A 15,000-nucleotide genomic window follows, 5' to 3' on the forward strand; every position below is an offset into this window, starting at 1 on the left:
CGTCATCAAAAAAAAACAAACATTGTTCCGTTCCCTGAACGTTCGCGCACGTCTCTCTCGCCTCAGTGCCATCCCCTGCTGGCAACTCCTAACCACTTAAGACACCTCTGAAGGTCTCTTAAATATCGTAGAGAGTAGGAGTGATTCTTAGACTTAAGAACGTTGATAAAAAGCTTTTATTCTTAAGTTTGAGAGTAGGACTAAATTTCGCAAATACTCAGGACTTAAGTGTAAAATGGCACTCTAAGAAGCTTGATAAGTACGGCCCCTGATATAGATTTTTAATTTGTAGGTGATGATGATTTATGATGTCATCATTGTGCGCCAAAACAGAATTTAGTCATTTCTAATTAATGTGTACAAGCATTCCACAATAATGTTGAATTGTGGTTGATTTTATGTTATACAAAAATTAGCTCTACTATTATTGGTGCTACTCATTTGTTTACTGAAGCACTAGTAAAAAAATGGCCAAACTTTTTTGTGATTTTCAATGAGAAGAGATGTCAAAACTTATATTTCGTACTGTTTTTTTTTCCTATTTTTTGATACAGCTGAGTATTAAGTATTGATTATTATGTACAGCAGGGGTGTCCAAACCTTGCACTTAGGGCTGCACACTGAAAAATAAAAGCATTCCGGGGCCATTTTGAAATATTTCATTTTCAAAACAATATTTATGATGAACTATTGGGCTCCCATCAATTTTGGTGAATGCTATATATTCCAGGGACCCTAAAGGGTCTCAGTCATTAAAGTGTTAAAACAAGTCATATATGTGTATATATATATATATATATATATATATATATATATGTATGTATGTATGTATGTATGTATGTATGTATGTATGTATGTATGTATGTATGTATGTATGTATGTATGTATGTATGTGTGTGTGTGTATATTTTTTTTTTTTACTTTCAATGCCTAAATATCTATAGAGCAATTTCGGATTCACACGTTGACATCAAGTTTTCCCTTTTCTTCTGTTTTATGCCTTTTTTGTCGAAGCAAATCCAGATTTTTTCCGTGCCATGACTAGAGAAGGTTGTTTGGATTGGGTCATGTAAGTAAATGCTGTGCTGTTTTTCTTGCAAGTATAATTAATGATTGAGACACTTTCGTTGTCCACCGGATGGTGACAAAATGGCAGCTATCAGACCCCAGGCTATTTATGTTTATTTACTATTGAATAACAATACACTGTTCCCCGCCATGGTTTATTCTCGTGCCGTCTCGCGGGCTGAAAAGAAGACGCCGGCGACTCTAGTTTGGTCACCCCCTAAGGAATCCAAAAGAGCCCCACTCATAAAAGTGTTAAAACCAAGTCATATATCAATATATATTATTTTTACTTTCAACGCTTAAATCTCTAGGTCAACTTCAGATCTAGCCGTCATTTATAAGTTGCATTTTTTCTTTATCTTTTATGTCCTTTTTGTCAAAGAAAACCTTGTTAAATTTTCCCGCAAACATACAAAATATGCAATATTTTCCCCCCAAAAAATTAAAAGTGAAATATTTGTTGTGATGTAATTAAAGCCTTAAATAGGTCAATAATTCATATCAACATTGATTTTATTTATTTTTTGAGAAATTAGTTTTAATTTAAAAACAGCCTGCATGGCAGCTTTGTGTTATTAAAGTCAATATTGCCACTTTTTCTGGTTACATTTTACCAATTTGCTCTTTTATTCCACTGTTTTTTTTTCTCTGTAAAAGTATATTTAAATATGACGTGCCGTAAAAAAAATAGCTGCGGGCTGCAAATAGCCCCCAGGCCGCACTTTGGTCACCTCTGATCAGGGGTGTGAATCTTTGGGCACCTAATGATTCCATTCTTGGGGTGACGATTCGATTCAGAATCGATTTTCCATTCAACACAATTCTTGATTGAAACCAATTCTCGCAATAATAATGCTAATGAAACTTTTTTAAAGCAGGTTTCATGTTAGAAACGCTCCTTTTGGTCTCATGGACATGGCCTAAAAACTTATTTTTAAACATTGATCCTGTGATGAGGTGGCGACTTGTCCAGAGTGTACCCCGCCTTCCGCCCGATTGTAGCTGAGATAGGCTCCAGCGCCCCCTGCGACCCGAAGGGAATAAGCGGTAGAAAATGGATGGATGGATTCTTAAAAAAAAAAAAAAGTTTTAAAAACTTCAGGACGATTTAAAATCGGGATTAATAAGAATCTTGATTTTGGATGTGAATCGATTTTTTTGTGTGCATGTCAGTGTGCGCACACTTGTGCATGCCTAGAAAATCATTCCTGTTCCCCAAAAAAATCAAAAAAACTATTTTTCTTCAGATCCTCAATGGACATGTGACATATTGGAACACTTTGCAATACGAGCCAGAGATGCTCCAAGGACTCGTAAGAAGAACTGCACCCTTCACACTGCCTGTTGCCTGCAATTACACCAGGTGACCATCCAGGTCTGCACATTGTTATGGAGGTTAATCTGTGTCTTTAATACATAAGATTTTTATTGACACTGAATTCATGTAAAAGAATGTTTTGCGTTTGAATTTTGTGAACTGAAATTTTTTTACATCAAATTATGCTGACAATTTTATTGAATTTTTTTTTTTTATCGCAAAATGCGTGTGTTATTAATTCGGTGTGTATAAAAAATTCAGTTAAGAAAAAATTCAGTGTCGAAAAATTTGCTGCTTCAAAAAGCAAAACTCACTTCCGGTAAATTAAGGCTAAAGCAAACAATCCTGTCTCAGAAGCAGTCAATGAGGTGTCGTGTGTGAAGTCACGTGACACGGGTGTTGCAAAACAGCATGAAAAAGGCCGTTAACTGTGCTACCTGGGGCATAATACAACATAATTAACATTTCAATGGTTACAAACTGCACTTTTGGCTGCCTCTGAGACCAGATCGATTGCTTTAGTTTTAATTTACTGGAAGTGAGTCTAGTTTTTTGAAGCAGATAATTTTTCAGCACTGAAATTTGATACTTTGAATTTTTATACTGGGAGTTTTTTACACTGACATTCTTTTACATTGCATTTCATACATTTAATTTGTATACACTAAATTTTTTTACACTCAATTTTTATGCAGTTAATTTAAATACACCAAATTTTAATACACTGAATTTTTATAATCTGAATGTATTTTTTGCACTGAATTCTAAAAACAGTGATTTTTTTTTTTTACACAATTTTTTTTATTTTTACTGAATTTTGATAGTGAATTTTTTTACACTGAATTTTTATAAACAAAATTTTTTGACAGAATTTGTTTTACACTGAATTTAAAAACAAACATTTTCAACACAGAATTTTTTTAAGAAACTGATTTTTTATACACTCAATTCTAAAACAGAATTTTTATACAGTGACATTTGTACACCAAATTTTTAATACACTGAATTTTTATAATCTGAATGTATTTTTACACTGAATTCTAAAACAGTGATTTTTTTTACACAGAATTATTTTTTTTTAATGAATTTTGATAGTGATTTTTTTTACACTGAATTTTTATAAACAGAATTTTTTGGACATAATTTCTTTACACTGAATTTAAAAAGAAAGTTTCGACACTACATTTTTTTAAGAAACTTATTTTTTTATACACTGAATTCTAAAACAGAATTTTTATACAGTGACATTTTTACACTGAATTTTGATACACTTAATTTTTATAAACCGATTTTTTTTACACTGAATTCTAAAACTGAATGTTTTTACACTTAATTTAAAATGCATGCATTTTGCTAACAATTTTTTTTCAATGAAATTGTGAGCATAATGTGAAAAAAGAATTCAGTTTACAAAATTCAAATGCAAAAAAATCAGTTACATAAATTCAGTTTAAAAAACAAACAAACCTTCATACTTCATATTTTTACAAAACATGTGACTTTCATTTTTCTTCTTAGGTATCAATACTCTTACAAAATTGGATACCTTCCGAAGATTCGCATCCGCCAGATCGTTAAAGTGATGAGGAACAGTGCGAATTTCATTCTGACTCCACGGAATGGTAAATTCTGGTGGTGAAAATAAGAAATATTCTGTAGTATTTATTTTGTGTAAATATTCTGTGGTCTGCAGCTCAGTGGGAAAGGCTGTCCCCGTGGGATCAGTACGTGCTCGGGGAGCCCATGTACTTTGAGGCGGAAGGCCCGCCCATGCCCGACGACATGAGGCTGTATCTCCGCTCGTGTTACGTCACACCCGACAAGTCGCACACGTCCGCACCTCAGTTTGCAGTCGTTACGAACTTCGGGTAAACAAAAAAAATGCAGTTTGCTGAAGCGGAAAATGAGGTGCATTTAAACACGTTTTTATTCTTCCCGAAGGTGCATGGCTGAGAGTAAATATGGTCGCTCCAGATTCATCGCGTACAAGAACAACGCCGTCCGTTTCTCCGTGGATGCTTTCTTGTTCAGAGGAATGACGAACCAAGTGAGTTCCGTCGATTGTTTGGAACAAAACGCAAAATGTCTTCCTCTCTGCACGTCTTTGCCGCCAGCAGCTCCACATGCACTGCAGCATGTCTGCAGAAAGCGCCTCCCCCACGCCAACTGCAAAGTCCTGCAACTACGACACCCACGCAGCAAGGTCAGTTCATGGAAAGTGCGGAGGACCACGCCACGCGTTTGAGGTGCTCGTGCAAGTAGGTCGCCGTCGTGGCTTGGCAGAGTCCACATGTCACTCACTTGGCTTGAATATTTTCCTTCCAATTTTGCCACACTTTTTCCACTGAAATATAAAGCAGGCGGGGGCCATTTTGATATTTTACATTTTCAAACCCAATACAATAGAATTTTTTTTTTACTTTTAGGGCTCCCCTCAAGTTTGATCCTGGGGACCTGGAATGGTCCGTCATAAAAATGTAAAAAAAAAACCAACCTGACAATGTAAATTGTGTGTGTGTGTGTATTGTCTGATTTTTTCTTTTTACATTTTTATGACAGACCATTCCAGGTCCCCAGGATATATATATATATATATATATATATATATATATATATATATATATATATATATATATATATATATATATATATATACAGTGGGGCAAAAAAGTATTTATTCAGCCACCCATTGACAATCAATGGGTGGCTGACTAAATACTTTTTTGCCCCACTGTATATACACACACACATATGTGTGTACATATGTGTGTGTGTACACTATATTGCCACAAGTATTTGGCCAGCTGCCTTGACTCACATATGAACTTGAAGTGCCATCCCATGGAATTGTCCAAAATGTTTTGATATCCTGGAGCTTTCAATGTTCCTTTCACTGGAACTAAGGGGCCAAGCCCAACTCCTGAAAAACTACCCCACACCATAATTCCTGCTCCACCAAATTTCACACTCGGCACAATGCTGTCCGAAATGTACCGTTCTCCTGGCAACCTCCAAACCCAGACTCGTCCATTAGATTGCCAGATGGAAAAGTGTGATTCTCTAGAGTCCAGTGGCGACGTGCTTTACACCACTGCATCCGACGCTTTGCATCGGACTTGGTGATGTATGGCTTAGATGCAGCTGCTTGGCCATGGAAACCCATTCCATGAAGCTCTCTGCGTACTGTACGTGGGCTAATTGGAAGGTCTCATGAAGTTTGGAGCTTTGTAGCAACTGACTGTGCAGAAAGTCGGCGACCTCTTTGCACTATGCGCTTCAGCATCTGCTGACCCTTCTCTGTCAGTTTACATGGCCTACCACTTGGTGGCTGAGTTGCTGTTGTTCCCAAACTCTTCCATTTTCTTCTAATAAAGCCGACAGTTGACTTTGGAATATTTGGGAGCGAGGAAATTTCACGACTGGATTTGTTGCACAGGTGGCATCCTATGACAGTTCCACGCTGGGAATCATTGAGCTCCTGAGAACGGCCCATTCTTTCACAAATGTTTGTAGAAACAGTCTCCATGCTTAAGTGCTTGATTTTATACACCTGTGGCCGGGCCAAGTGATTAGGACACCTGATTCTGATCATTTGGATGGGTGGCCAAATAATTTTGGCAATATAGTGTATGTATGTATGTATGCAAGCAAGCATGCATGCATACAAGATACATCCCCTTAAAATATAAGTAGGTTAGATAAAATTATTAAATAAGATTAAAATCTAGAGAAAGATAACTGATTCAGTGTTAACATTTGAGTGGAAAAGTTGGTCCCTAAGGTGAAAAAGGTTAAGAACCTCCTTATTTATTTGACGGTGACGGACAAGTCAGGAGCAAGAGGCGGCGTTACCAAAGATAAAAAGTAGACTCTAACATGCTAAAAGGGGTGTCCAAAGTGTGGCCTGGGCCACACTTTGGACAGCAGCTAATTTGTTTACGACCTCGGCACATTTTAAAACTACTCATGCAGAAAAAACAATAAAAAGTGGAATAGAAGAGCAATTAGGTGAACTGTAACGAGAAAAAGTTGTAAAGTTGACTCCAATAACGCAAAGCTGCCATGCAGCTCAATCAGTCATTGCTCAAAAAAAAAAAATTGAATCAAAATCAATTTTGTGAATTGTTGACCTATTTAAGGCTCCAATTACATCACATTGAATATTCCATTTTGAAACATTTTAAGGGGAAAATCTTGCATATTTTGAGTGTTAGCCATAAAAAATCCATTAAAAAAAACTTTCGTTGTGGCCGTCAGGAGGTTAATATGGAATTTGCCTCAGGATTAATTTTATATATCTGACAATACAATTGCTGCAGATTTCCTGCCATTTTTTTTTTGAAATTGTGAGTATTTCAGGTTCAGACCATGAATTGTACCTTGAAGTGTAGACAGCACAGGATTTGTATATATGCCCTAATCCAAACAACCGTCACCACTCACGGCGCAAATTAACCAACACAAAATGTCAACACACATGGTCACACATAACACAACCTGCTTACTGATCTTAGTGGATATTGTAAAAAATGTCCACGCACCATAAAAAAATTCAAAACTACACAACGCACGTCTGCTCTTAAACGGCTCTGTGCTGAAAATGTAAGCTATTGGTTATTTTTAAGTGCAATGACAATAAAGTGCTATCCTACCCTATTTATCCAATGACTGTACAGCTCGCCTGCAGTGGAGCAACCCGCTCGCTGCTCTCCCGTTGTAGTCAATGGACGTTCAGTTTCAACATGTTTAATGCACTGTGATGTGGCTACAACGAATGAAAATAAATGATAAGTACCTGATTCTCATCAAGCTGCCCTTGCAGTCTTAGAGCAACCGCCACAGGACAATAAAATATAAAACACTCTTTTATTGATTTGATTATGTTCCAAACGACCTCTTCCATTTTCTCTCCCAGATGGGTGGAGCTTTATGGTTCAGATTGGGTGTGTGCCTGCTGCAACTCCAACTGTGGCCCTGCTGCCCCTGCAGGTCAGAAACAAGACAACACCCCTTTTTTGGACTCTTTAAACCCACAGTTTGTCGCATTGTTTTCATTTCCTAGTTCGCTCAATGACCAGCAGCAGCGGAGGATGGATGGTGCAGCCTGAAGGGCAGTTCTTCAAGAACAAGAAGACGACATCGTTTCCTCACACCAAGGCAGCACCACCTGTGAAAGTGATGGCCTCGGCGACGACAACAGAGGCCAAGCCGGAGCATCGCACGGATCTGAAGTGGCCGTTTGGAGGTAGAGGAGTGGAGTGGGTGGAGCTGAATGGGGAGGTGAAGAAGGTGAAAGACACCGCTGTCGTGGAGCAGGATTTCCTGGAAACTCAGCACATCTTTGAAGGTATCTAAATAAGGATGCAACGGTATCAAATCTCACAAAATGCCATAGTGTGTAAAATGAAGTGTTTAGGAGAAACACGCATACTGTAATTGACCATAATGCTAAAATAATCCTATTTTTTTTACTACAAAATGCAAAAAAATCTGCAGGAACTGTTTCAAGCAAATATTTAAAAGAATAAGTCACAGTTGATGTCTTTAAAGTGACAATGTAAACATCTAGTGCAGCGTTTCTCAAAGTGTGGGGCGCGCCCCACTGGTGAGGAATAGAGATATGACAGGTGGGGCGCGAGGAACGGGAGGAAATTTCACTTTGATTTTTTAAATTTTTTTATTATTATATTCTTTGATTTTTTTTTAATTTTTACTATGCTTTCATTTTCTATACACACTGTAAATGACTTTGTGATTCTGTCTGTGAAATCCGCTATATAGATAAATGTAAATTACTTATTTTTCCTGTAGGCTTTACATTTCTAGGTAGGAGCGAAAGTTTACTGACATAGCAACAGTAACTAATGGGGGCGGGGCTAAGCGGAAGCTTTGTGAATGGCGAGTCACTGTGCGAGGATTTGCTGTTTTGCAAATACATAAAAAAATAGAGCCACTGCTGATGAGCTGTTCAAGATAATGGACAGTTTCCTCAAAGAACACGACCTTAAATGGGAAAACTGTGTGGGCTTTTGCTCTGATGGCGCGCATGGCAAAGTCAAGAAACGGGCTGCAGGCTCTAATAAAGAGGGTTGCGCCAAATGCGCATTGGACACAATGTGTCATTCACCGGGAAGCACTCGCGTCAAGGCAGCTCAGCCCCGAATTCAATGAGGTTTTAACAGTGGTAGTGTCAAGCCTGCAACCCCGATTTGAAAAGCTGTGCAGTGCAAAACAGGCTCATTGCAGCCACTAATGCTGGAGTACTGTAAAACTCATGTTCACTTGCCCTGTCCTCCGTTTTTTGGCAAAGATTGCAAAGTGGCACTTTTATTTTCATTTATTATTGAACTTGATGCAAGTTATTTGATTTATTATTGAACTTGATGCAAGTTATAACACTTATTTGATTTATTATTGAACTTGATGCAAGTTATAACACTTTTGTTTTATTTATTATTGAACTTGATGCAAGTTATAACACTTTTGTTTTATTTATTATTGAACTTGATGCAAGTTATTTGATTTATTATTGAACTTAATGCAAGTTATAACACTTTTATTTGATTTATTATTGAACTTGATGCAAGTTATAACACTTTTTTTTATTTATTGAACTTGATGCAAGTTATAACACTTTTGTTTTATTTATTATTGAACTTGATGCAAGTTATTTGATTTATTATTGAACTTGATGCAAGTTATAACACTTTTATTTGATTTATTGAACTTGATGCAAGTTATAACACTTTTTTTGATTTATTATTGAACTTGATGCAAGTTATAACACTTTTTTGATTTATTATTGACCTTGATGCAAGTTATAACACTTTTGTTTTATTTATTATTGAATTGATGCAAGTTATTTTATTTGATATTGAACTTGATGCAAGTTATACCACAGCTGCACAGTTATTTTATTTATTATTGAACTTGATTTTATTTTATGTTATTGAGTTTGAATGTATAAAACTTGATGTTACTTGATGTTCGATAAATTTGAAAATGTTAAGCTTGGCATTAGCGTTCTGTTGGGGCGATGGGGGCAGGTGGGGCTTGAAAACTCCCCCTTGTCCAAAGTGGGGGTTGACAAAAAAAGTTTGAGAACCACTGATCTAGTGTAACAATTATGTACAGTTTAGTGTCTTTCAATGTTTACATTCTGAGAAGCCGTGTCCTCTACAGTGGACATGTTTTATCAGTCTGGAAAATGTTGTTTCTCAGAAAAGTAAACTAACATTCAATAATGTAAATACCTCACAAACTGATGACATCGTGAGAGATGGTTAGAAAATAGATGGATGGATTGAGGATGTATCAAGTAGCTTTTTAGCTCACTCGTATTTCCCGTGTTTTTTGGGGTGATTTCCTGCTGTGCAGTGCGACGAGACCGGCCGGCTCTGTGGCGCCTTTCACTCGAAAGGAAAGTGGCGCACTTTGCTTTGCAGAATGCAGACTTTCTTACCTCTGCCAAAGAGGTTATGTTTTGGCCTGGCCTTGTTTCTTTGTTTGTTTGTTAGCAACATAACTCAACCAGTTATGGACACATTTAATGTCCAAAAACCCAATTCCTTTTGTCTACGACAAGTACGAACACACTTCCCTTCCTGCTCACGGCGTTCCAGAGGATTCTGGGAGATGTAGTTTTTAAATAACCCGGCCGACGCTTTAACGCCAGAAAAAAACTACACTCACTAAGTTTTAGTCTGATACCGTCACACGTCACAATACTATTGAGAAGACTTTCAAACCGAAATATTGGGTGATTTATAATACCGTTACGTCCCTAGCATCGAACGATTTGACATGTAAACCAGGCATGTGAAATTCCTGTGAAAACGTGTTTGAACATTAATTTTCAATGCTTTTTTGACTAAAATATTAATTAAAAAAATAGGATGTAAACAAAAGTTGTCGAACGCTAACCGCACTGAGTTGCTGGACGAGTAGACGATCAGGGAAACTGAAACAAGCTTGCGAGCTAGCTAACCACCTCACTAGCTTACTTGGTATAGCATCCGTTCGCTCTCCGAGCCACAACGTTGACGGCTGTCCACTTTGCTGCTAATCATAGTAGCAGGGTTAAGTACTCATTAAAAACCAGGCAGAGGTTTCCTTTAACAATAATTAATATTTTTGGCTTCCGTAACATCACACACAGTTTGAACAGACACTGTGTTTGGATATTTAATCAAGTGATTCTTCGGCGTACCACTAGATGGAGCCTGTGTTCCACTACGGTTTGAGAGCCATTTTTCCAGCGAGAAACATAGGTCACAACACAGGAAGTATATCACCCAAGGGTGTGTGGCTTCAGGATAGAGGACTCCTTTGCATGCCTGATGTAGAATTTGACATTTTCAAAGATGATAATGTTAGTAAATGATCTATTAAAATTGTATGGTACATACTATGGGACATGTAAGTGTTAAAAAGTTAAGTTAAAAGTTAAAGTACCAAGGATTGTCACACACACACACACACACACACACACACACACACACACACACACACACACACACACACACACACACACACACTAGGTGTGGCGAAATTATTCTCTGCATTTGACCCATTACCCTTGATCACCCCCTGGGAGGTGAGGGGAGCAGTGAGCAGCAGCGTTGGCCGCGCCCGAGAATAATTTTTGGTGATTTAACCCCCAATTCCAACCCTTGATGCTGAGTGTCAAGCAGAGAGGTAATGGGTCCCATTTTTATAGTCTTTGGTATGACTCTGCCGGGGTTTGAACTCACGACCTGCGGACACTCTAACCACTAGGCCACTGAGGAGAGGTTGGTAGATGAGAATAAAAGTAAAATATAGTGTTGAAATGCACCCAATTGGGAAATGTAGTCCTCATTTTCTACAGTTTTTTTTTGCTGATAGAAATGTTCCTCTTTCTTCCCCTTAAAGGGTGTCACAGTCTGCTCATCATTTTGTAGGCACTAATTTGTGGGTTCAAAATACGATTTTCTACCTGCTGCAAATAAATAAGAAATATAAATGAAGAAAACATGATTTTAACATAGGAATTGTCCAATAAGAATTCAATACAGTTCTACAAACTACAACTAGAACATTGTACAATTGACACCAAATTAAACAATTACCAATTTTAATCATGATTGAGCGCCTCGGAGATGCAATGTCAAGTCAATGTATAGTCTATTTATTTACTATACATTTATTTTTTTCTTTACTGTAATTATAAAAAAACAAAACAATATATTGTACTTTAATATTGCCATTTGTAACACAAATAGACAATAATTACAGTAAATGTTGTACAGAAAAAAAACAACCTTATTTTATGTTTATCGAGTGATGCTTGGCGCTGGTTTAGCTGCTGTACAGTGACATATTCCTCAAAGGATTGAACTGTGTGTAGATTCTCCGTCATTTTAGTCTTTCATCCACAAAGTTTGGACATCGTCTTGTTTTGAGGACGGTGTAACTCCAAGTCGCTAACCCATTTATGCATTCTAATCCATGAATAAACGTTAGCAAAAGTCAGCTGAAAATGGAGGCTGTACTTTGCATGAAACACTCTAGAAAAACCTCAAACAAGGTTTTATATACACGCGGGAAGTATATATCTAATGTAGTAACATTCATAATATGTAATATTTACGTATTTTGATCATCTTCACAAACTCATCACAATGTTCACTTTTCTCTTCAACAACAACAACAATACTACTAATCATGGCAGACTTGATGAGACACAACAAAGACTACTTTGGGACAAATAATGATCAAGAAACTTATTTTTTATCCTGAATATAAGGAAGATGATCTACAAGTTTTAGAAGCTGTGTGCTAAACAGATGCAGCTTTAGTGAAACTCTAACCATCATGTAGCAGTATTGCTAAGTGTTAAACAAGATATACAAACTATAATAAAACAATCACTTACTGTACAATGTCTGCTCTCACTGGGATCAAGACTGATGGGATGTTTATATCTCCCCGTTTATATGGACAATCAATCATAAGCCACACGAAAGGTAAAAAAAAAGTGTTTCGTGCTTTTCTCGCCATCTCCGGGTCTAAGTTGGATGTCAAAGTTGACCAACTTGTGGGTTTATAGCCACAACCTTTTACTATCCAGGTGGGAGGCATGATTTGTAACCTCAAATTAACTTTCACTGACTCTGAGGCGATGCAGCAGCTCAATATGTCAATATAGCAGCATAAGCTAGTTAGCTCTCTGTGATTACGGCGCCGCTAAAAGTAGTTTGTCTGCGTTAGCGCTTATAATAACAATATCACTAATACTTGTTTAATATTCAGGTCATGTAAATGGCGTATTGGGCATAATAGTGTACTCTTATTAGCTGCATTGTTAGCCACCTCTTAATTGCAATATTTTACAAATTAGAATGCATAAAAAAAGAAACACATGTTCTTGAACATGATTGTTTGCCAAGTTCCCTACTAGGTAGAATACAACTCATCCGCTTTTTGCATGTGGTAAAAACATTCTACATACATGGAGTCCTATTTTGCAGAGGTGTGGACTCGAGTCACATGACTTGGACTCGAGTCAGACTCGAGTCATGAATTTGATGACTTTAGACTCGACTTGACAAAATGTAAAGAGACTTGCAACTCGACTTAGACTTTAACATCAATGACTTGTGACTTCACTTGGACTTGAGCCTTTTGACTTGACATGACTTGCTACTTTCCCCAAAACCTAAAGCTTAAAAAGTTATTTGGGAGCGCTCCGTTGCTTTCATTTTGTACGTGTCTGTCTATCAGCGTGTGTGCTGCGTGTCAGCGTGTGTGCTCTCAGTACAACAGCCAATCAAATTAGATCTACATTGTTTTCATCACACAGCATTCAGCCAATCAAATTGCAGGACAACCAATGAACAAGAGTTGTCAAACAACGCGCCAGTGAGAAAGATTTATACCAAAGTTGGTTTCGTTCGGGTATAAAAACTACGACTTGGTCAACAAAAAACGAATTGCCGTTTGCAAATCACGCAGTTCGAATATTACAGACGGAGACGCAACAACTTCCAACTTCGTTCGACATTTGAAGTTGCACAAAGAAGGGTAAGTTTTGAATGTAAGCTAACGTTTATTGGCTAAGTAACATGACTTTTATTTGCTGTGTAGTTAAATCAGTGAGGCTGTAAACTCACTGCTAACGTCATAACCATAGACATCTTCTAGACGCAGCATCGAGCGCTACTGCCTACAGGCGCAGACGAGACGCGGGGCCGCCATCTTGGAGTGGTGATCCGCTCCACTCAGTGCAATTCATTTGGCAGGAGCAATGAACTGTCAGCGCATTTAATTCATTTTACCTCACTGAATACCACTCATTTTCACGCGCTTTTTTGTCATACGTGTAGCTATGATAACGGACACATGTTTTATTATTCATAGTTTGCTTAACAGTAATATAATATTCTTATATGCTATAAGTGACCAGACAACTGGGAATATAAGCCCAGAGAAGGGGGAAAAAAACGGTCAGCTATTTTTAAGTTGAAGAAACAATATGATTATGTTATATATACATGCGTATATCCTACATAAACAATGTATGAATACATTAGATATCTATATATCGTATAGACCGTATCTCTGTTGCTGCAGCAGCAGAGAGTTTATTCTGTCTTGACACTTTGTATTGATATTTTGTATTACATTCTTCCCTTAAATGATAATGTTTACAGTGATTGTTATATATGTATTTTTTATGTATGTCGCTTTGGATAAAAGCGTCTGCCAAATACTTAAACATATATAAACACCTGAAAGTCTTTATATCAGCTAAAACCACCAATCTGTTTCACTGGATTCAGAATAAAACCAAATGCTGTCTTACCCAACAATGTTAGTATTTGAATATTGTTACTTGAAGACTTATTCCTGGTTACAATTATACTGTTAAGAAAGTATTGTCTTATATTTTGCCTAAAATGAGAATGCATCATAATCAGTGGCGGCTGGTGAATTTTGTTTTAGGTGGGGCTGAAAGTTTGTAAACCAAACCCCTGTAGGGGTGTCATCCTCCCCCAGAAGATTTCTTTGTGATTTTCACATACAAATATTGAAGATCTTTGCTCCTTCTCAACTCTGTGGTAATGTTATTTTCATAAAATACAACCAATAGTACATTAATGTTAAATCTTACTTGTGAAAAGTAATTCCCCGATTCCTATTTTCAACAGTCCGCTCATTTGAGCAGGAAAACGCTGAACACCAGCCCGGCATCTTTGTTTTCTACCTGTCAACTGTCAGTTTAGGCTGCTCGCCGGCTCCTCATCACCACTTCAAGATGCAATTTGCTCGCGTCACAGCAACCAATACTGCGTCTACTTATAAGATGTCTATGGTTATAACATCATTTCAAACACAGCAATATGTTGCGTCCACTGCAGTTTGCTACCTTATTCATACTTTTTGTCAAGTGATTTTTTTTAAGCAGGGTTGCATGAGGTACCTATTAATAACGTTACGTTAGTCAATGTATCACCTACAGTAACATAACATTAGACGGCGGTCAGCAGCACCGCATATTTTAGCCACCTACAAAAAGACAAACATAGTCAAATAAAGGTCAGTTAAAATGTATACTATATTAAGAATATGTG

At 37.3% G+C, this 15,000-nt stretch overlaps 1 protein-coding gene across 2 annotated transcripts in view; it reads left to right on the plus strand.

Moving 5' to 3' along the window:
• The window catches only part of zp3d.2 (zona pellucida glycoprotein 3d tandem duplicate 2), a 24,957-nt gene that overhangs the window by 8,988 nt on the left and 969 nt on the right, over positions 1 to 15,000 (plus strand). The window contains exons 2-8 of one of the 2 annotated variants that reach the window (XM_062028725.1): positions 2,316 to 2,431; positions 3,905 to 4,008; positions 4,080 to 4,254; positions 4,328 to 4,433; positions 4,501 to 4,589; positions 7,302 to 7,375; positions 7,449 to 7,733. In XM_062028725.1, coding sequence (XP_061884709.1) covers positions 2,316 to 2,431; positions 3,905 to 4,008; positions 4,080 to 4,254; positions 4,328 to 4,433; positions 4,501 to 4,589; positions 7,302 to 7,375; positions 7,449 to 7,733 — 949 coding nt within the window. The remainder of the gene's footprint in view (positions 1 to 2,315; positions 2,432 to 3,904; positions 4,009 to 4,079; positions 4,255 to 4,327; positions 4,434 to 4,500; positions 4,590 to 7,301; positions 7,376 to 7,448; positions 7,734 to 15,000) is intronic. The other variant, XM_062028726.1, reaches the window with a different exon arrangement.

The sequence above is a fragment of the Entelurus aequoreus genome, linkage group LG20, assembly GCF_033978785.1.
Source record: "Entelurus aequoreus isolate RoL-2023_Sb linkage group LG20, RoL_Eaeq_v1.1, whole genome shotgun sequence".
Taxonomy (NCBI): domain Eukaryota; kingdom Metazoa; phylum Chordata; class Actinopteri; order Syngnathiformes; family Syngnathidae; genus Entelurus; species Entelurus aequoreus.